This window comes from Ammodytes marinus, assembly GCF_949987685.1.
Source record: "Ammodytes marinus genome assembly, chromosome: 7".
NCBI classification, from domain to species: domain Eukaryota; kingdom Metazoa; phylum Chordata; class Actinopteri; order Uranoscopiformes; family Ammodytidae; genus Ammodytes; species Ammodytes marinus.
Genome location: NC_137211.1, coordinates 26,255,682 through 26,278,469, shown reverse-complemented (window position 1 = coordinate 26,278,469; position 22,788 = coordinate 26,255,682). Strand labels below are relative to the sequence as shown.

The 22,788-nt window shown below is 43.4% G+C and overlaps 1 protein-coding gene across 1 annotated transcript in view; it reads right to left on the bottom strand.

The window, feature by feature from the left end:
* Positions 1-21,550, bottom strand: part of plxnb1a (plexin b1a) — a gene marked incomplete at its 5' end in the record, with an annotated part of 41,518 nt that extends 19,968 nt beyond the window's left edge. Inside the window, 12 exons of the mRNA XM_080030868.1 lie at positions 4-97; positions 652-774; positions 1,462-1,560; positions 8,595-8,703; positions 8,983-9,091; positions 9,246-9,402; positions 10,432-10,564; positions 11,077-11,177; positions 14,333-14,461; positions 16,983-17,165; positions 19,672-19,926; positions 20,672-21,550. Of these exons, the coding sequence (XP_079886994.1) occupies positions 4-97; positions 652-774; positions 1,462-1,560; positions 8,595-8,703; positions 8,983-9,091; positions 9,246-9,402; positions 10,432-10,564; positions 11,077-11,177; positions 14,333-14,461; positions 16,983-17,165; positions 19,672-19,926; positions 20,672-21,550 (2,371 nt within the window). The remainder of the gene's footprint in view (positions 1-3; positions 98-651; positions 775-1,461; positions 1,561-8,594; positions 8,704-8,982; positions 9,092-9,245; positions 9,403-10,431; positions 10,565-11,076; positions 11,178-14,332; positions 14,462-16,982; positions 17,166-19,671; positions 19,927-20,671) is intronic.
* Between the last annotated feature and the right edge of the window lie 1,238 nt (positions 21,551-22,788).

Below are 22,788 nucleotides of genomic sequence, written 5' to 3'. Positions count from 1 at the left end.
TACCATACAGGTCTTCGGTGCTGTCGAGGTGGAAGTGGTTTTTCCTCCTCACGTTTATAATGGCTGGGTATTCCTCCATTAAGCCAGCATAGGCATACTGAAACAAGAGCAGCAAATAACAAGGAACACCTTAAGCACTACTTATAATGTGTGGTATATGAGCGGATGTTATGCACACCCATGTTACAGTGTGAGTCCAATTATCTGCTTAGGGGAGCAAATTCATGGAAACACAATAAAACCTACCGGTAATTTAGACAGACAGCAGTGTATTGGTTCCTGTTGGTATGACATGCCACTGGTCCATTGGAGTTGGTTATGACCCTTTTCTGTTTGTCGATTTAAAGGGATTTTACACTCAATATGAATGCTGCTAGATGGGTGTGGTGGCAGGGGGGGGGGGGGGTTATCGGATTGAGACATGCAATTGATTTCAGATGGTGAAAGCTAGTAATTGGTATGTGATGTATGTGAACGAGTGCCTGTTTGAAAATAGAAGATCTGTGTGATTAGCATGGGACTAATAGCCACCATAGCTAAAAACACAAAAAGTGCTCTCTTTTTAAGCCTTCATAGCAAATTTTAAATCAGCGTGTTACCAGAAATTATTGTAGATAATATTTTTGGGAAAATAGTTTTTTTTTTCCTGACCTGGTGCGGTTGGCAGGTGATAAGGAAGACGGAGTGTTGTGTAGCGTCTGGCTCCACTGAAGCCTCCACCACCACAGAATGATTCTCGATGTCCAACACACACTCGTAGTCCAGGTTCACATCCTAAATGTACACGCAACAGATGTTTAGTCACACAAGACACATACGTTACAGAATAAAACTTATTTCAGCTTTTTTAGGTACAAACTGAACATGCGTCTGCTTCCATGAAAAAAAATGCCTTTCCTCTCTTTTCGTTTTGTTCCTTTCTAACAGTGAAAATCTTTCCTGAACCTAAAGACCAAGCCCCAACCACAGTGAGTTCTGCCAGCATCCAATGCGGAAGTGACACAAATTGCAGTGAACTGAGTGGCCACTAGGGGCAGGTTTCAAAACAGAGCAATTCCTCATTGACTCCCATGTTCAATATGCCGTTTTCACAGCATTATTAAACCTATTTAAGGCCTGGTACAAAAAAAACATTCTAGTCTGCATGTTTAGTTCATATCTCCATGACAACACTGAGGGGTGATTTTTTTTCTAGAAGGCTAGTTTTTATTCTACTGGAGGTTAAAATAATGAATAATTAAGGGCGCGGTCTCTTGAGTGACAGCTGGCCCTCACTTCACCTCAGAGGTGAACCAAAAAAAAGTTACCCCTTAACTCTGAAGAAAATATCTGGTTTAATGTATTAAAATAATTTCCAGGATGAATATGGTAACACATGTATGACCTGCATAAACACAGCTTTAGTGTGCTCGCTCTCTGCTAAGCTAAGGGGCCTGTTGCCCTATGCATGGTGGACCTTACCTTGAACAGGTGCAGGTGTTGTCCCACCAGAGTAATTTTCCTCTCCACGTTGACAGGCAGCAGAGAGGAATCCTCAACTTTCCCCACACACGGACATTCCTGACGGCACATTATTCACCATTACAATGAGAGAGATAGCAACATAGAGATAGGCAGCTACACTGTATAAACAAGTCTAGAGTGTACTCAAACTGTCTGTTAAAAGGTGCATTATGTAACTTTGGGTGTGTCAGAAAAGTGAACATTTTCTAACGTTATAATCTTATATCTGAATAAACAAACCTTACTTACAGGAAAATAGGATCCCTGGAACACTGAAGTTAGAAAGCTACCTGAAAAAGTTCCTGTTCGACTGTTGTTGTTTACAGCAGCAGGGCCCACAGTATGTTTAAACACCTATTTTTAAATTTGGTTCTATGGGCCTCAAAATGATTTTATTTTGATTTATGATGATATAATTATTCAAGACTAAGAATTACACGCAGAGTAATAATGTTTTGTAAACTAACTGCAGGCTCTGCAAATGTAAACAAACCCCTGAAACTACATAGTGAACCTTTAACGGTGTCTATCATAATCATGGTCGTATACAGTATGTATATGTGTCTATCTATCTGTCTGTCTGTCTGTCTGTCTGTCTGCAAAAAGCATTATGGTTAAGTAGTACTGCTGCTCTGCAACTAAACCTGGTTCATGGTCATTCAGTTCAGCGCTCTGTTCACTCACTCACTCACTCACTCACTCACTCACTCACTCACTCACTCACTCACTCACTCACTCACTCACTCACTCACTCAAGTTCTCCTGCCCTGATCTTAACACATGTTGTATAGACAATGTGCATGGGTGTGTTGTTGTCATGCTACAAAAATCACCAGAAGAATTTCACTGAATTTCTTTTGACTGCAAATAATAGCCTTACAACAACAGCAATAGCCTAATCAAAATAAACATAACATCAAAGTGGGGGCAGCTGTCCCATCTTATACCCCCACACCTAGCAGAAAAAGGCAGCTATTGGACACTATAAAAACAAAAAGGGAAATCCAAACCAAACATTCAACTTCAGAAGAAGCAAAGACCTAATGAACCACCACCACCAGAACATACACACACCACAGCAATGGAACACTGGACAATTAAAAAAACACAAGGAAGGAGCTGAACTCAAAAACTAAAATGGTTGCCATGATCAGGGATAGCAGCTTGCATATGTATATGTTTCAAAAGTGAATCTGTATTATCAGCTAGCATTGAATGAGGTGAACAGAAATTGTTTCGCGAGAGAGCGTCCACTTGTCAATAAGGCCTGACAGTCAGGTTTAGTGCCTTAACATTTCTCAGTTCCATCCTCGCATGTGAGATTAGATTGATTTTGTGTTGGATGTTTGCCTTTCTAGCTGCAGCGAATACAAATGTCAAAATCAGTATTTCTCATTGTGTACATTAGCATTTTGACTGCAGATTAAAGCAGAGCTATCACTGGGTCCATAATGCAGAATTAAATTTAAACTAGAACTGCAAGCAGTTGTGAACGGGGGCCAAGCCTTCCACGCGAGTCGGGACAGGGCGTCGTCGTCCGCGGCGCCGGCCCCTCGCTTCACGGAATCCGGGGATGTAAAGTTTTTGAATGTGGGATGTTCGGTGTGGGAGTTATAGCCCCAAACGCGTTTTCTTTGCTTTTTGCGGTTTTGGTGCCCCCTATGGATGACATTCGCAAAACTGTGTTATGTAGAAAGATGCAGCTGACTTGTGGGCATCTGTGGATATAAAGTGTTTGACTGTGGGATGTTTGGTGTGGAAGTTATAGCCCCAAACGCGTTTTCTTTGCTTTTTGTGGTTTTGGCGCCCCCTATGGATGACATTTGCAAAACTGTGTTTGATAGAAAGATGTTGCTCAATGTACCGAAGAAGTGGATGTCAAGTTTTTGAATGTGCGATGTTTGGTTGGGGAGTTATAGCAAAATCAAATTGTCAACCTCTCCATTGTAAAGACACTTTTTTGAATTTTCCCATTTTCCCGCCGAAAGACTTAGAAAATGGCGAAAACAGGCAAAAAAATTGAAAAACTCTTTTTTTTAATAAGTCCGGCCCACATCGGAATTTCATCCCCATATTTTTGACATAGGCTCAAGTATGCCCCATGATAGTCTCCCTTGAGTTTCAAGAAAATCCCTTTTTTTTTTTTTTTTTACGGATTTGCGCCAATCTTTAAAGCGCTACCATTTGGTCTTCCGATGGTCGTAGAAAAATTATTTGACCTTCCTTTGCTCGTGGGAGTCGGTAGAGCATAATGCTTTTGGTTTCGTCCAAATCGGGCGAAAACTGTAGGAGGAGTATGTTTTGGTGACTGACACAGTTTTTGCGATGTAGCGAAAAATGTATATATACGCAAATGGGCGTGGCCTATCTCAAAAGATGCAGCTGACTTGTGGGCATCTGTGGATGTAAAGTTTTTGACTGTCGGACTTTCGGTGTGGAAGTTATAGCCCAAAACGCGTTTTCCTTTGTTGTGGCGCCACCTAGTGGCTGGGATGTCTGAATTTTTTTGTATGCTGAGAGACCGGGGGTCTGAACTAGTGCTGCAAGTGGCATGTCCCAACCCTTTACGGTTTGGGCTGCAGCACCACTTCTAAACATGGAATAATAATAATAACTAGAACTGCAAGCAGTTGTGGACGGGGGCCAAGCCGTCCCGTGCGACTCGGGATGGGGCGTCGTCGTCCGCGGCGCCGGCCCCTCGCTTCACGGAATCCGGGGATGTAAAGTTTTTGAATGTGGGATGTTCGGTTCGGGAGTTACAGACCAAAAGGGGAAAAAATGGCAGAGAAAGATGCTCAAGTGTGTTGTTGGCGCCCCCTTTTGGAGCAATTTAAGGAAAAAGTAGAACCAACCATAGGACAAACATGTGTGAAGTTTGGTGTCAATAGGATGAATCGTTTTGGATTTAGGAGCAGTTTGGTACAAGGTAGCTAATGTGCAAATCTTTAAAGCGCTACCGTTTGGTCTTCCGACGGTCGTCGAGAAATTATTTAGTCAACTTTTGTTCGTGGGAGTCCATAGAGCATAATGCTTTTGGTTTCGTCCAAATCGGGCAAAAACTGTAGGAGGTGTGTGTTTTGGTGACTGACACAGTTTTTGCGATGTAGCGGAAAAAAAAACCATACGCAAGTGGGCGTGGCCTATCCCAAAAGATGCAGCTGACTTGTGGGCATCTGTGGATGTAAAGTTTTTGACTGTCAGACTTTTGGTGTGGAAGTTATAGCCCCAAACGCGTTTTATTTGCGTTTTGTGGTTTTGGCGCCCCCTATGGATGACATTCGCAAAACTGCGTTGCATAGAAAGATGCAGCTCAATGTACCAAACAAGTGGATGTCAAGTTTTTGAATGTGCGATGTTTGGTTGGGGAGTTATGAGCAAAATCAAGTTGTCAACCTCTCCACGTTTTTGAATATTCCCGCCAAATAGTTCGAAACAGGAAGTGAAAGTGCAAAACTAATTTGTTGAATAAATCCGGCATACATAGGAATGTCTTGGCCAGATTTTTTGTATAGACTCAGGTATGCCCCATGATAGTCTCCCTTGAGTTTCAAGAGAATCCCTTTTTTTTTTTTTTTCGGGGGGATTTGCGCGAATGTTTGAAGCGCTTCCGTTTGGTCTTCCGATGGTCGTAGAAAAATTCTTTATCTAACTTTTGCTCGTGGGAGTCGGTAGAGCATAATGCTTTTGGTTTCGTCCGAATCGGATAAAAACTGTAGGAGGAGTGTGTTTTGGTGACTGACACAGTTTTTGCGATGTAGCAAAAAATCTTTCTCTACGCAAATGGGCGTGGCCTATCCCAAAAGATGCAGCTGACTTGTGGGCATCTGTGGATATAAAGTTTTTGACTGTCGGACTTTCGGTGTGGAAGTTATAGCCCCAAACGCGTTGTCCTTTGCTGTAGCGCCACCTAGTGGTTGGCATGTCTGAATTTTTGTGTCTGCGTACCAGGCACGGACCTGGATAAGCCCGACAAGTGGCATGTCTTCACACTTTCTGGTTTGGGCTGCAGCACCACTTCTACACGACTCCAAATAATAATAAGAACTAGAACTGCAAGCAGTTGTGAACGGGGGCCAAGCCTCCCACGCGACTCGGGATTGGACGTCGTCGTCCGCAGCGCCGGCCCCTCGCTTCACGGAATCCGGGGATGTAAAGTTTTTGAATGTGGGATGTTCGGTGTGGGAGTTATAGCCCCAAACGCGTTTTCTTTGCTTTTTGCGGTTTTGGTGCCCCCTATGGATGACATTCGCAAAACTGTGTTATGTAGAAAGATGCAGCTGACTTGTGGGCATCTGTGGATATAAAGTGTTTGACTGTGGGATGTTTGGTGTGGAAGTTATAGCCCCAAACGCGTTTTCTTTGCTTTTTGTGGTTTGGCGCCCCCTATGGATGACATTTGCAAAACTGTGTTTGATAGAAAGATGTTGCTCAATGTACCGAAGAAGTGGATGTCAAGTTTTTGAATGTGCGATGTTTGGTTGGGGAGTTATAGCAAAATCAAATTGTCAACCTCTCCATTGTAAAGACAGTTTTTTGAATTTTCCCATTTTCCCGCCTAAAGACTTAGGAAATGGCGAAAACAGGCAAAAAAATTGAAAAACTATTTTTTTTAATAAGTCCGGCCCACATAGGAATTTCTTGCCCATATTTTTTGTATAGACTCAGGTACGCCCCATGATAGTGTCACTTGAGTTTCAAGAAAATCCCTTTATTTTATTTTTTTAAGGAATTTTCGCAAATCTTTAAAGCGCTACCGTTTGGTCTTCCGATGGTCGTAGAAAAATTATTTGACTTACTTTTGCTCGTGGGAGTCGGTAGAGCATAATGCTTTTGGTTTCGTCCAAATCGGGCGAAAACTGTAGGAGGAGTATGTTTTGGTGACTGACACAGTTTTCGCGATGTAGCGAAAAATGTATATATACGCAAATGGGCGTGGCCTATCTCAAAAGATGCAGCTGACTTGTGGGCATCTGTGGATATAAAGTTTTTGACTGTCGGACTTTCGGTGTGGGAGTTATAGCCCCAAACATGTTTTTTTATTGTTGTAGCGCCACCTAGTGGCTGGCATGTCTGAATTTTTTTGTCTGCGTACCAGGCACGGACCTGGATAAGCCCTGCAAGTGGCATGTCCCAACCCTTTACGGTTTGGGCTGCAGCACCACTTTTACGTAAGGAAAAATAATAATAATAATCCCTACAAGAACAATAGGGTTCCCTGCCCCGCAGGGCTTGGGAACCGCGTTGCTCTGCAAAACGCGGTCCCAGCCCTACTCGGGCTTGGCCCCCTAATAATTCCTACTAAATCAATAGGGTTCCATGCCCCGCATTGTCATGGAACCGCGATGCTCTGCATTCCGCGGTCCCTTGCCCTTCTCGGGCTTGGCCCCCTAATAATAATAATTCCTACTAAATCAATAGGGTTCCATGCCCCGCATTGTCATGGAACCGCGATGCTCTGCATTCCGCGGTCCCTTGCCCTTCTCGGGCTTGGCCCCCTAATAATAATAAAAGGCCCAACAAAAACAATAGGGTTCCCTGCCCCGCAGGGCTTGGGAACCGCGTTGCTCTGCAAAACGCGGTCCCAGCCCTACTCGGGCTTGGCCCCCTAATTAACACTTAACTGAGATGAGAAAACATGATTACCACTCTCATATCTGGGTAAGTTTAGCTTAGCAGTGAGGAAACCGCTAGCCTCGCTCTCTTGCACAGAGTAGACAAACTAAATAGAAGGTGTTAATGAGTGAGCTTTAGAGGTGCTGTTAGGTGGATATTCTTGGCTTTGTACAGAGCCAGGCAATTCAATTTTCAACGTTAAGCTAAGCTAACTGCTTTTCTGGCTGTAGCTTCATATACAGACAACTATGACACAGGGTGACACCTCTGTCTTTCTTCTTATATAACTCACTTTCCCAAAACTTTAAATTTTTCGTTTCTCATGGTGACGTAGGCAAACAGTACCATCCTTAGACTAAAGCTGCACACGTGACATCTGCTGCTGCACTCACCCGAAAATAAGACTCTGTCCAAGAGGAATCGGACTGGTAGTTTGCTGCAAATTCAGAGTCGGGTTCAATAACCGTTTGAGGCGATTGTGTTGTATAGACGAGGGACTTTTCTCTGGCGCCCTCCACAGTCTTTCCCTCTGGCTCCTCCCACTCTCTCTGCGGTGGAGCTGAGTCCATGTCCACAGTGGTCTCCTTAGTGTCTCCCATAGAAAGCTCTGTTAAAATGGCCACTACGCCGGAGGTGGTCGCGCTTACATCGGAAGAAGAAGAACCCATCGCTTCACCCAAAGATCTCAGCTCAGAGTCTAACTGACCACTAGTGCTATTGGGAGTTGATTCAGTGATATTCCAGGTTTCAATCCCTCCTCTATTTTCTGAAAAACCTATTGTAATGCCATCATTTGCCTCTTCTGTTGTTCCATTCAGAATGGAGACGGAGGAGAGGTTTGAGGTAGGGACATCCGTGTGTATGGTGGTGGTGGTGGTGGTGGTGGCCTGGGTGAAGAGCCTGCTAAAGGGGGACGTTGTGGCCATGGCGAGGGGTGTTGAGCTGCTGGACGCAGCGCTAGTAGGGCTGGTGGTGGGTGGAGACACTGTGGACGTCGTGGAAGGGAGAGTGGTTGTGGAGGGGCTAAGGGTCTCTGTGGGTGGCGGCTGTGTTGTTGTTGTTATTGTTGTTGTTGATATTGTAGTTGTTGTGGCAACTTGTGTGGTGGTTGCCGTAGCAGCCCGTACAGTAGGAGGTAAGGGTGTCAGTGTTCTGATGGTGGGTGTGGGCGGTTTGAACTTGACGATGGGAGTGAATAAACAAGGGAGGGAGGAGAAGACAAGAAAAAAAGACAGTGGGAAGACAAAAAATTAGGATAAAAAAACTTAAAGGGTAATGCAAAATACATTCAGGAGCAACTCAGGAGCGACGTAAAAAAATAAACATACAAGAACAGCAAACAGACAGCCCATGCAAAAGATAATACGTACAAAGAAAGTTGCATGATACATGCACAGTAGAACAAAGCCACTTTCATTTCAACATGTCTCAAGCAAGAAAGCAAAAGGTTTTCCATTTCAGAATTGGTGTGGACTCACATGATGGTTGTAGATGGTGACTCCGTGGCTGCAGGAGGGTGTGTGTGTGCAGACATGCTGGTGGATACACCAGTTACATCCCCAGCGACTGCTAACACAGCCCTGGCATCTAAGTAGGGGAAGCAGAACAACAAAAAACATGACAAGAGATTAGTGACAATACAAATGGAAATCATAGCAAAAACCAGCATAAATATTAATATATCATAATAAATATAAGCCTACAGTCTCAGGGGATCTTATGCTTTATATATACTTTACTGTCATTTTCACTTGCCCCTTGAGGCATCTTGTTCTCTAGGTTCCACTTGGTATTGATACATTCTGAACTGTAGCAAAAATAAAATAATTGTAAATATAAATTTTTAGTATATTTTAGTGTACTCACGGCCTGCGTCCAGAGAGCTGCTGGACCAAGCTGCAGTTGTAGAAGGTGAACTCTGTCTCTGCTACCGTCACGTTTATGAAACGCAGCGACAGGGTCACCATGACAAACTCTGCAATACCACAAAGCATACGCCACGATGGGTCAACTTCACCCAGCAAATTTTTTTAAATTGATAGTCCTTGTTTCATGCAACTATTGTATTTTTTGTATTCATAAATTTGACCCATTGGCTAACATTGCTAACAATATAAAAAGAGGATCACCATCTCCATGAGCGATGGGGGGCAGACTGCTGGCATCGGGGGTGGGGCATGTCACTCCAGTGCTGGTGAGTGAGGCAGGCGTCTGTGTGTCCTGGAAGAAGCAGGAGTAGGCCTCTGCTTTCCCTAGACTAGGGAGACCCTCCACTGACACCGCAATCTGAGGTAAGATGGAATGGGAAACAGACATCAAAAGAATGGACATGTTAAAGAGTTGTTCTTTCACTCCACCAACTGAGGGTTCAACTTCTATCTCTAAAAAGCTTAAACATTTGTGTAGGGCTAATGCTGCATTCACATGGAATCGGCAGACAGCAAACTGGATATTTTTATTTATTTTAAGCTATTTTTTATATAAGCAAACCGGATGTCATTGAAGTGGAAGAGAGTGCGACGGCTTTTACAACCAGATGTTACGTGGCTCCTCAAATGCATCGTGGAACTCAAATGAATCAGTAAACTTACGTTATGGAGGGAATCTAACATTACATTTTGGGGGGGAATTTAACTTTTGTTTTAGGTTTTCAATATAATATTATAAGAGAAAGGTGTATTTACAGCTTCATGCATTGAACATATTTTGTTTATTTAATACATACAACTCCTTGTAAACAAACTGATTTCAGCATTGCAACACATGGTTATACGCGCTTCGTTTGGTTTCCCTATGCCATCCTGCCATCTGTCTGTCTATTTAGATTGTTTTATGTTTTTGCCGGTCAGGAGTTGTCACCCGCTGTCTAACCTGCACTGTCTGCCTGATTCTATAGTATGTGACTGCAGCAATTGCGAACGACATTCATGAGTTTCCAAAATGTCTCGAAACGGTCATTGGAGTTCTCAAATTCCTTGTGAGTCGCAGAGCCTCGCTATCGTGTCGCTGGAATTTTTAACACAAATTTGCGAGGGGTTGGCGATAGTCGAGCGAACGTCGGGCGAACATCGCACGACTTTATGCAAACTCCGGTCAAATGTTGGTCCAAATTTCGCCAGAGGTTCATGCAGCATCCACAAACATGTCGTAAGTACGAAATTCAGTGTGAATACAGTTTAAAATAATCTCTAATTTGCAGATTTTCCTGCAATTTTGTGTCTCCAACTAGTCTCAGCCCAGTGAGATAGGGCCTTTACAAGTTTAGGACTACAACAGACACACAGTTAACAGTTATTATTTTCTCCTTTGAATTACATTGGTTTTCTCCCCGCGGCTGATGTTGTGTAGGCTGAGTTGCTGGATGGCGAGGCACTGCTGCGTCTGGTTGAAGCTCCACAGCCACTGGCCCTGAGCAGACCCTTGCTGGCACTCCCCCTGCTGGACACAGCTGGGACATGACAGAGAAGAGTGAGAGAGAGACATTGAGGACTAGGGCTGTGTATTGGCAAATTACTTCACAATACGATACACATCATGATACATGGCTCACGATGCAATATATCACGATACATTATGGTACGATGCATATTTTGACATATTGCGATATTTCAAATATGAAAAACAGATTTGTAATACAAGTTGTTAGATCTGGGTGGTCTTTATACATCACATTAAATTGATAATTAAAATTGCAAACTTTAATTCAAATTCAAAACTGAGCAATTTGAGGCAACTAGCCTTACTGCGACATCTACATGAACAGAGGTTTTATATCACAACCCGTTTAAAAACCTGAATTTCTTTTCTCTAAAATATCAATCCTGGAGTTGACGATACGATACCGATATCACGAAGATAAATCTCACGATATATTGCCGTATCGATATTTTAGCACAGCCCCACATTGGACTAGAGAGCAGTAGAGCATCCTGTTACATGTTAACATGCACAGTGACTTACCGTCCCTCCAGCACACACCAGCCACAGTAAGGGTCTTTGGCAGACAGACAGGAGGCACAGTCCGGGTGATCTCCACACTCTGCCACTGGACGCTTCTCTACCTGTAAACCACAAGGAAGGGAGGGTCAGCACTCAGAGACTCATTTCAAGACAAATGTATGCAGTAAACTGAGTGGACCCCAGCGCTATGCTTATAGTCTTTCCCTTGTCAGTTTCTCCTATGTGGTCTTCACTGTATAATGAGGTAAACATAAGTGAGCAACATACAAAACAACTAAATAGTTCTACGAATAATGATAAATGGAATTATCTGTACTTATACAACAGTAGTTTTCTTGTTGTACTTTACCACTCAAAGCGCTTTACACTCATGTGGCTTGCACCCCATTAACACACATACTGTACTTATGCACTGATGGCGGAATATACAGCCCATTTTAAATATTCTAAGGCTGATCATACTATATTGTTTTGCCTCTCACAAAGCCATTCACACTAATAATAGAATGATAAACCACAAACGGGCTGCTGCATTAATGATATCTCAATTTCGGAAACGTATTGACAAACATTGCCCAGCTTGAAATAGAATAAAGTGAATTATTGCTCAACCCACTAAATAAATCAATGTGCTGGTTTGTAATATTGTGGTTAGGGATAAATAGAAATCAGAGTACTTTGTTAACCAACATTAGAGTGCCTTTGGATGTCCAGGGTTCGCACACATTTTTACCAATACATTTTCAAAACTGTTCCATGACCTTTCCATAAGAATTTACCCAATGTCCATAACCATATTTCACAATGGAAAACAGTTTTGTCATAACTTTTCCAGGAAGTTCGTGACCGTGGGAATCCTTGGATGTCTATTGATGGCTGACCACAATGTTGCAGACATACTGTACTGCAAGGTTAAGTGTGTGGCTGATGGAAAAAAAGCAGTCTAATGCTTATATCCCTCTGATCAAATATTGTGTCAAATATAACTTGATTATTATATTCGGAGGAAGACTAGAAGCCTTTCAGAGACTAGACTGTCAGTTTCCCATATCCATTTATCAGCATGTATGTCTACCGACACGCACACACACACACACACACACACACACACACACACACACACACACACACACACACACACACACACACACACACACACACACACACACACACACACACACACACACACACACACACACACACACACACACACACACACACACACACTCTGTGTAGGGAGTGTGCCAACACAATGAAGCCCACTTTCTCTAGTCATTACCATTGTTGTGTCTGACCTACAGCCTCCTGTGCTGACTGTTGTACTCCCATGGCAGCGGGGTGAGTCAGTGACCTATGATCCGGACAGCCAGCTGGCCTCTCTGTTTTCTCTCATGCTCTCTCATGCCTCGTATTCTTCTGTTCTTTTTATCTTGAGAGAGAGGCACCCAGCTTGAGGAAGTATCAAAGGCTGAAAAACTCCAAGAGACAAATGATAAATTGTCCCACCATGAATGACAAGCCGTGTTCAGTCTCATGCATGGAGACATCTGGGTGAGAGGCTCAATGGACAGACTCCACAAGAAGGCTACGGCTGCTTATACCACTGTTGAGTCCTTTGAAGATTAAAAAATAAACTTGCTAACAAAATCCACTGGAGTCCAGTATTTATATATACAACTCAAACTCAAACTGTCCAAAACTACCCTTGAAATACAGCCTCTGCACTAGCAAATTTAAATTTTCTCTGCTGCTTACTCTGGGAATGAACCATTGGAGCTCATTAACTATGTCAGAAAATTCACCAAGTCACCAATCAAATCCTACTATCTGATATGGTCGGGCGTAACTGGATAACGACAGTGCTGCGCCATCTTAGTCGTGATAGTAAACAAAGATGGCTGCGGAACTTTGGCCTTGACACTTAGGGTGTATTCACACATGCCGTGTTTAGTTCGGTTGAAACGAACTCAGGTGCGCATCTTTCAGGCAGGTGTGAATACAGCAATCGCACTGGGGGGCGGACCAAACAAGCACTCTGAGACCCAGCTGAAGAGGTGGTCTCGATGCGCTTCCAAACGCATTCTGCTGCAGTTCGTTTGTGGTGTGAATTTGTCCGGACTCGATCCGACCCAAATGCAGGAAGCACTGTGCCTTTTATTTATTTTCTTTTTTAATAAATTGCCATCAACTTCACATTATGGGAAAGTGTGGTTGTCGCCGTTATTAGGACCATAAGTTGTGGTTTGACCGGGAGCCCAGAACAATATATTAGGCTACATTTGATCGAGAGGACGCGTAAAAAGGCTGAATGCATTCAGCGATCAGATGAAGGAGAGGGGAGCATCTCCCGCACAGTGCCAACAGGTTCACGCTGCGCAAGAAGTGTGTGTTTTTATTTTTCTTCCCATGTACGGGACCGTCAAGACCGTGTCAGTTTGGAGCTGAACTGCGCCGTACTAACACCCAGCTGATACACAGCTTAATCAGCCGAGTGTCAGCTTGAGCCTATTCTTCTCGCGAGCTGCACGTCCAGCAGCAAAAATACAGTAAAAATGATGTTTCACATCGTAGACTACAAGCCACATAACGTGGCATTGTCATAGGGCTACATATTATAACCAAATGAAACAAAAATAATTTAATGTTTTTCTTCTATATCTATAGGCTTGATGTAGGCCATTTTATTATTTTTAACCCCAAATTAAATCAATGATATATTTCACAGTTTTACTTCCTGCTTCACTTCACCCAAGAATGTCTGTCCAATGAATGAATGACCTCAGATCACGTGTGGTTTTGCTTCGTAACGCTGGTTCACTTGCAAAAGGGGCAAAATGAAAGTGGACCACACCAAACAAAAAAAATCTAAACACTATTTGGTCTGGACCAAAGCAAGTGAACTAGCGGACTTTCCCAGTGTGAATACACCCTGAATGATTTGGACTTTCTTTAAAAAATGTACATAAGTTTGCACTCAAATCTTTCATTAGCAAGAAATATGTATTTGTTGTTTTGCCGAACTGATACGGCAAAGGTTTAATTTACCAGTTAGCCCCGCTGGTCACTAAACCGTCGCTCTGAATACTTCACCTTGTTCATTGCTCCGATTGGTCTTAATCTGTCGTAGTGCTATCCAATTGCGTGCCGTCCCTTGAGTTGGGAAAGTCTATTGCTCATTGCCGGACACTTCATAGTTCTAGAGGGTCTGGAATCCCAGGCTAGTCCCGAACAGCATTACTACACCCTGAAGACTTACAGTAGTTTTGGTCATGATGTAGATGTGAGCCCCATTCTGGTCCAGTAGAAGGTCACTGTTGATGGGTGAGTTTTCCAGGATGGTCATGTTTGCGTAAACCTCCACGTGGCCATCTCGGCCCAGATACACCTGAAGCAGAACATCAGAAAAACAAGACAGTTGATCAATTGTGGCTTATTAAATATATAAAAAAATAATATCACTAGCATTTGTTATATCTACAGCCTTTTTGGAAGAGAAAGTGTTAGCCCACATTCCTCACAGTGTAAAACTTAAATGAGAAGCCGACAAAAAAAAAAGAAAAAAACCTCAAAAAGGAATATCATATTCAGCTAAGGAGTCATACGCAAATCAAATCACACTTTGTGCCGGATCGCAGCGGAAGTGGCCGTGAATGTGATTATGGCACAGTCAAATCTAATATGAAGCGGAGGAGGAGGACACCTCTGGCTTAAGTGATTCCCAGGCCTTCAAAGTCTCATGTTACCTCCTGCTAATGAGATTATCAGGGTTTTTTTTCATGCCTCTTTCCATAAGGCTCTCACTTGATCACTGTGAACAGAATGGAAGAGGATGCACTCAACACATACTGGCATGATAAGTAGCTTTGTAATGCCTGCTGACTTACATACATGTATGAAGGGTGTCATTTGGCATGTTAGATCTTGTAGAAATGGCTGTTGCTGTATTGATGATGGAACTTCCGATGTGCTACTGGTGTTAAGGAGCTTTACACTAGGTAGAAAAAGAGCCATACATTCCTTGATAGGATTTTCAATTCAGAAAATTACACACTTATTATTACAAACGCTTATTCCCTCTTTGTCAGGACTTAGATGAGAGGATCGAACCCACTTTCATGTCTTTGCCCTGAATATGTAGCTAGAGACGGTTTGAAAATAACATCTGCCTAACAGTGCCTATAACACTAACTAATAACCCCATATATATATTTGTTTGATGAACCCACATGAAATCTCTGTCAGTTGCCTGTCTACCTCATAGTGACAACACTAAAGGAAGGGATTGTGCCAATAACTAGTCCAGCAATATCCACAACATGTCTTTTTTATCACCTCAGTAATTGTAGGCTACTGATTCAGCAAACGGGCAAAAACATGTTTCTCAGTGAGCAGAGATGTGGTAAGGAATGACTTACCTCTGGGTATAACTTAGCTAGCTGCTTCCCATTGTAGCTTCATATTAACAGAAATCTATGATTTAAGTAGCAAAGTTGTCATCTAACCCTCTGAAAACAGCCAACAAAGGCAACAATGCCTTTGATAAAAAAAAAATCCTTCAGTGGTCTGATTTATACTCTTTTGAAGTTGCTGACAATTACTTTGTCACAAGTCATACTGCCCATCCAAAATAAACTGGTCACACACACACACACACATATGGATGCTGTGGAATTTGTCCTGCTGTGATATGATAATCCTGTTACAAAGCTTACTTTGGATGGCCACATGGAGCGCTGCTTTGATCTGCTACCCAAAAGCACCATGTCTGACTCTGTGTCTCACTCTCTCTCTCTTTCACACACACAACCCCCCCTGGAAACTACATTACGGAAGTCTTCCAAATAACTTTAAAAAATGCATCAAGTTTCCAACAATGGCACAGTGCGGTCCACGGATCAAAAAACACATGTATTAAGCAGGGGGATCATGTCGGTATGCTAGTGTGTGTGTGTGTGTGTGTGTGTGTGTGTGTGTGTGTGTGTGTGCACACGCGCCCACTGGAAAAATGTGACTGTTGGAATGACTGGAATCTTCCAGGCTGGTGCCATAATGTAGTATAATGGGAACTGGCATCGCCTAAAAGACAAAACCCTGACATTGGTTACAAATGTTTTATGTGGTGTGTAAGGTGTGTCTGCTAGGCTGGGAAATGATTCATAGACATGCAGAGACATCTCGGACAGGGCTGTTGGGATCATGGCATTAAGTAGTGGTTACGTGTGTCTATTACAACAGGACTATTAAGAAACTGCCCAAATTGGGACGGGCCTAATGTTCCAAATATTTTTTGTGATACACTGATCATTGTTATCCCTCGTAACATACTGGTGAAATGCTTAGGGCGTCTCGCTGACTTCCACCTAGTGCATGCTGGGGCAGGCTCCAGGATCAAAGTACAGTACATATAGTAGGGATGACACAAGAACCGATGCTACCGAAATTAGTCAATAACAGAAATTCAGAAAATGTGACGGCACTCCGTTTACCGTAAGTACCAGGGATGCAATTCTTCCGGAACTAACAGGTGCTACAAGTATTCTGGTCTGCCGTTTAAAAGAGTAAAAAACAAATAAGAAAGCGTCTGTCAAACAAAGACATATAGTATAAACACAATAACAACAACAACAACAAAAAAACAGAAGACAAAACAATATATACCAACAGCAGCAGAGCACATGAATCAAGCAGTCAAGTATCACCCAACAAATTAAAATGTTCTTAATAAAAGCAGTGTATGCTGAAGTACTGTACATGGGATGTTTTTTTTTTTTTTTTTTTTTACCGTGGTATGGAATTGGTCACCGTCGAGAACCATGGCATTTCACTTGCGTTGGTATGGACTATAACATTTCTAGTATGGTGACATCCCCTATATAGCAGGAGATGGGCTGTAATACCGGCCCTACCTTGTGCAGAGTCCCTTTGGAGTCTCCCAGGAAGGCGATGCTGTGTCCTTCTCTGACGCTGACGGCCACGGCGGTGAGTCGGGCGGTGGAGGTTTGCCACGCCGCGTTAGCTTCCAGAGCCGCGCGGCTAGCCATGGGACTGGGTGTGTGGTCCGAGCCACAGGGATATGCTTGAAGGGTATTCTACAAACACATGAACACAACACAGAGGGATCAGTTAGCTCAGCTGGATTGTGCGTATAGTGACACCAAATCTTATATCAAAACTGGAGATATTTTTTTTTTTCAACAGAAAGCCTCCAGATTTTCTTAGTTTGAATCAAACATGTTTTCCACTTTCAAAAAGATTAACCCATTGATGACGGCTGCTGCGCGATGCCACATTGGCTCTCCTGCCTGATGCTGCGTCGCGCAGCATTATTACTTTATCTAATTTTCATGGCATTCCCAGCATAGAATGCACTGTCATTGGTTCAAATACACATGAGGTGGGTTTTGTTGATTTTTTTAAGACCACGTGACCACCCAAAAGTTGTGTGGTTTGCCGAAAATCATGTCAATCAAAAAAATAAAAAATAAAAAAATAAAACAAAATAATAAAAAAAAATACGCCAGCTATGTCGGCGACAGAACAGTTAGTGGCGTTTGATGCGCAGAATCAAGGTCTACTATAGACTACTGACGAAAATCACACAACACATTGCATCTATTTATTATCAATATTTAATAATTTTCTAATTCATCTAATTTTGACGATTTTTTGAAAAATGTGTTGGTTTGTAAGGGCTAAGGGAGCACGTTTAAATACAACCTGTGAACCTTAACTTTTAAATGTATTTTATTTCATGTTTCTATGTGCTACACAGGCTTAGATATTAAGGTTTTGGTAGACTTTACAATTCATACTATTTTATCAGAAAACCCTCAGGCATTAAGGACATGCATCCTAGATTGCCATAGTCATCAATGGGTTAAGTTTGTTTTTCTAAAAGGCGTGTTTTCAAAATCAATCAATATCTCCTCACGATCTGCTACCTGTCCGAAATCTGGTGTTCATACACAGCCGATGCTCTGTAAACAAAGGGTATGTAAACAAAAAGGGGCCCACGGTAGCTAGCAGCATGCTGGTTTACATAGCCTAGGTAACAGGTGTTCTCCAGAATCGCTGACTCCACCTCTTACATGTCCAAGCCACTTGGAGAGCCCACAGACTAACAAATCCACATCTTTTCAATTAGTCTTTCATTCTTTCATGCGATTGCTACGGAAGCCTTCTGAATCCCTCTTAATTCCTGGTAAGAGGATTGCACCATAGATTAAAGTACACTTCCTTAGAGGCCAACTCGCTCTTTTTTGCGTTTTTGGCAAAACAACAAATCCTGCTTTACAGTAAGTCTCCCAAGCTCTGGCTCCAGATAATTGGCCCTGAAGGAGAAGGAGGAGGAGGAGGAGGAGGAGGAGGAGGAGGAGGAGGAGGACAGATGTAGAATCTTTTTATAGTCTAACCCGGGAGTCAGTTTATCAAAATAAGACGGTGCATTGTGGTGGTTGCTGCATGGCAAAACATGTGTGATCCAATACATCCCTGTCATCCCTCCATTTGATTCAATCAACTATCCTTCCTCGAGTCTAGATGAATGTATTCTTCCTCTCTGTCTGTCACTCTATAAGCTTGTCTTTCTATTCCCATATGTATGTACCCCCCTTTACTCTCTGTCTTTCTCTGTCTCTCTCTCTCTCTCTCTCTCTCTCTCTCTCTCTCTCTCTGTGTCTCTCTCTGCCTATATAAGTGGGTTTAAAAAGAACTCCTCTCCTTTCCTTGTCAGAGCTCATAAAGCAGAGGCACAGCTGATTGAGGCTTAGCTTTTGGGTTATTGATCCCTAACGATCCCATTATAAGTGTGTACGGGAGCGGCCACAGCTACTCCCGGCCAGGGCATTTCAGAACTATGGGTCTTCTTCTCTCTAACCAGGGCCTCATTACTACGCTGGCTGCATTCATTTTAGTGCAGTCACTCAGCTTCATCTCAGCACTCCCTTGTTAACTGTGCTTTTTCTGTTTACTGTGTTTTAGAGACCACTGAAACCAATTGAGCCAATTCACTTTCACATAAAGACATACAGGGGAATTATTCAACATGATTTATGAATGTATGTATTTAATGGGCCAGCATCTATGCGGTAACAAACATACAGACGAAAATATAGACCTGAGCATGTTTTTGAAGAACAACTCTTTTTCTTTGATCAGAGAAAACATTAGGTTGATGTTGTAGCATAAACACACACACACACACACACACACACACACACACACACACACACACACACACACACACACACACACACACACACACACACACACACACACACACACACACACACACACACACACACACACACACACACACACACACACACACACACACACACACACACACACACACACACACACACACACACACACACACACACACACACACACACACACAAAAATCCCCATCTTTCAGAAACCTGTTAAGTAGAGTACGCAATGTTAGTTGTTTATTTCTATTCTATTCCATTCTACTTTTTTTGTTTGTGTGTTCACTTTTTCAGTTGTGTGTTTGTGTTCCTTAAAAAAAAAATCCAAAAATGAAAGTATCTAAAACTAAAAAAATCCCCATCTCCATTGTCTCTCTCTGCTTACCATGGGCAGGTTGGCACAGCTGGACTTGACTTCGTACTCTATATAGGCCACCTCCTCTCCGCCCTGCACCAGGCCGTCCTGGGTGTAGCACAGGTCGCGGGTGTAGTCGATGTGTCGGTCCAGCTGGTCCAGTGGGTAGACGCACAGGGCCGAGGCATCAAAGGCCCCGCCGCTGTTTGTGGAGCTGCTGCCGGCGCGGCTGGAGAAGACGCCCAGAAGATCCTGGCCTTCCCTGCCTGCACCACCTTGTCCCACCTGTTGCAACAGAGGGCATGATGGGAAGAAAAGTTCAACTAAACACAGCCCTGGGAATAGTTTAATAATAAAACATATTTCAGAAAGCAAAGTTAAAAGGTGACGGAAGCGATTCTGGAGAATGTTTAATTTAATTTTTTTGTCAAAATCAGTGAATATTTCCTCACAATCTGCTACCTGTGCGTACTGTGTGTGTGTGTGTTGTGAAAAATCAAGTGTTAATAAACAGCCTAGGCTCTGTAAACTGGTATTTCTTCACCCCACCTTTTAACACACATGCAAAGAATAGGATCTAAGGGGGAGCTTGAGCCCCTGTCCTTGTGCCCCTAAAGTCCAAAAGTGCCCTTAATAAAAAAGTATAGTATACAGTATAGTAGTATCCACGAAAAATGCCTTACCAATTTGGAAAGTACTCCACATGCCCTACCCTCTAAAATTAACTCTGCAACTAGTCCTGACTCGTCATGGAAATAATGCTTAAGCCCCACCTCAATTCAGTTATAGTAAATTATATCACGCAGGTATAGGCACTGCGAAACCAACCAAAACAGATTGGCACTGCGCACTGCTGACCTATACCTTAGCTATAGGGTGTATATTTTGATAAGCTGTTGCTTCGTATAAGATAAGGATTTATATGGACTGGTGTGTTGTTAACATGTATGCAGATAGACAGGGCACTCGTTGTGGTGTATTGGTTACAGCCCAGAAATAATCTTGAATAGAATGAAGAATAAATAAATACCTGTGCAGCCTGAAGCAGGTTGTACGTCGTGGATGGAGAGGTCTTGGATCGGCAGACCAGAGGAACCTCCACGTAGGAATAGTAGGAGGTGTCATCCAGGCACACTCTGGCAGCGTAGGTCCTGTACTCCCTGGACGGTGACTTGATGTCCCGCCGGTAAAACAAGAAGTACACGTAGGAGCGCCGCGTGAAAGCCTTGACGAAGTGGTGGTCGTATTCTGACAAACGGCCCGCCACTGCCAGCTTGGCCGTCTCCTCGTAGGAGAAGATGGGTTCGGATGAGAGGTGTCGGGTGGAGATGGGCGGGTGGCTGGCCGTGTAGCCCCTACCCACGTACATCACCGTCCTGTCCCCGCCGCGAAGCCCCCCCACCACCAGCCCCACCGTCGACACCGAGGGGTCGTTGGCCGCCACGTACTGCGTGTCCACGGGCCTCTCGGTGGAGAACAGGACCTTCTGGATGGAGGCCAGGCTGCGTTTCTGGCAGGTTCCTTGGTGGATGCTGCCGCAGGTGATCAGCTCCAGAGACTTGGGGTCGACCAGCAGCAGTTTGTTGTGGTTGCTGGTTCTCCGGGCCTGGGGGCAGTTCAGCTCGGTGACCGGGGGGAGGCAGTCCTTGCTGTCGCTCACGGGGCCCGTGGTCTCCTCTCGCTCCAGCCGGAGACGGTCCGAGCCGAGAGAGTCCAGCTGGAAGAGGTGGTCCCTGGCCCCCACGTACACCCGGCCCACAGAGGGGTCCGGGTGCAGGGCCAGGTGCTGGAACTCCGTGTCATTGCGGGAGAAGCGAGGGTAGGAGCGACCATGGGAAGCAGTGGTAGAGATGATGGTGAGGATGAGGAGGAAGAGCAGGGTGGAGTTCAGAGCCTTCCCATGTAGCATGGCAAATATTCTGAAAACAGAAAAAAAGGGTTACATTTATTTATTTACATAGCACCTTTCCAGACAGACTTAAGCACATAACATGTATACTATCATAAGAAAGAACAGAAATAAAATAGGTAAAAGGAACAGAATATATTTAAGAACAGAAACAGAGAATATAAAGTATGATCAGAGAGTAGGGTCAGAAGCCTATAGCACTAGCAAATGTTTGAGGCTGAAACACAGCATTATGTTTAGCCTGACCTAAGGTTAAAAAAAAGAAAAATCTATATTTTCCTTATTGTCAACCCAAAAATGAAGTTACATTACAAGCAGCAATTTTCCTGTGGTCAACGCCAGATATAGCTCACTCCTCAGTGCCATAGACCAAAAACTACTGAAAACACATGAACCTCATTGAACATGTTCTTTCATTACAATGTACAAACGCACACACAATGTAGTCTATGTTGGGTAAATCCAAAGATCATAGTCATTCAGAATATTCCTTCTTTCTGGTGTATCCTACATGCCAGTTCACCAGTATATGTTAAAAAAGTGAAAGTGTATATTCAAAACTGATCATTCAAGACCTTGGCATCCATGGACAGACTCTGCGACAGACAATAAAGAAAGAAGCAGCCAGTGGATCTGGATCAAGCGGAAGGACCCTTGCTGGGCTCATTGAACAATTATCCCCACCCCCACCACCCACTTGAGAACCCAGGTCAGAACCCTCCAGGAGGAGGGTGAACAAGGTATGCGGTCAGCTCTAGGCCTGACTCAGGGAAGAAGACCCCCCTGCCTTGCATAGTCCCGTGGGCTGCTCCAACAACCAAATGTATTATGATTGGGCATGGGACACAAGCACAGGCTTGATCACCCTGTAGCTGGCCACCTTTGATGAGGGTGTCTAGTGATGAAAGGCCGAAACACCCACTGATTCAAAAGGTACACTACTGAGAATGTGTCCCGAAATTTACATCTGTCCCATATCAGTTCCCACGTCACTCAACATCAAGGCAAACCTCATGTGTGAGCATCAATACCATCCATTGGCACAACAGACAATTAATATCTTGTCCCGTGTATTTATGATTCAAGAGTCCCCTTTTGGCACCCCTCCAAAATGGTTTTATCAATTGCCAACTATTTCAATATTTAGAATAAAAATAGCCATGTTGTTCAGTCTAATTTACCCCATATTTACTGGCTGCTTCATACCTATTAGTTTCTTTATCACTTCTCGTTAGAAC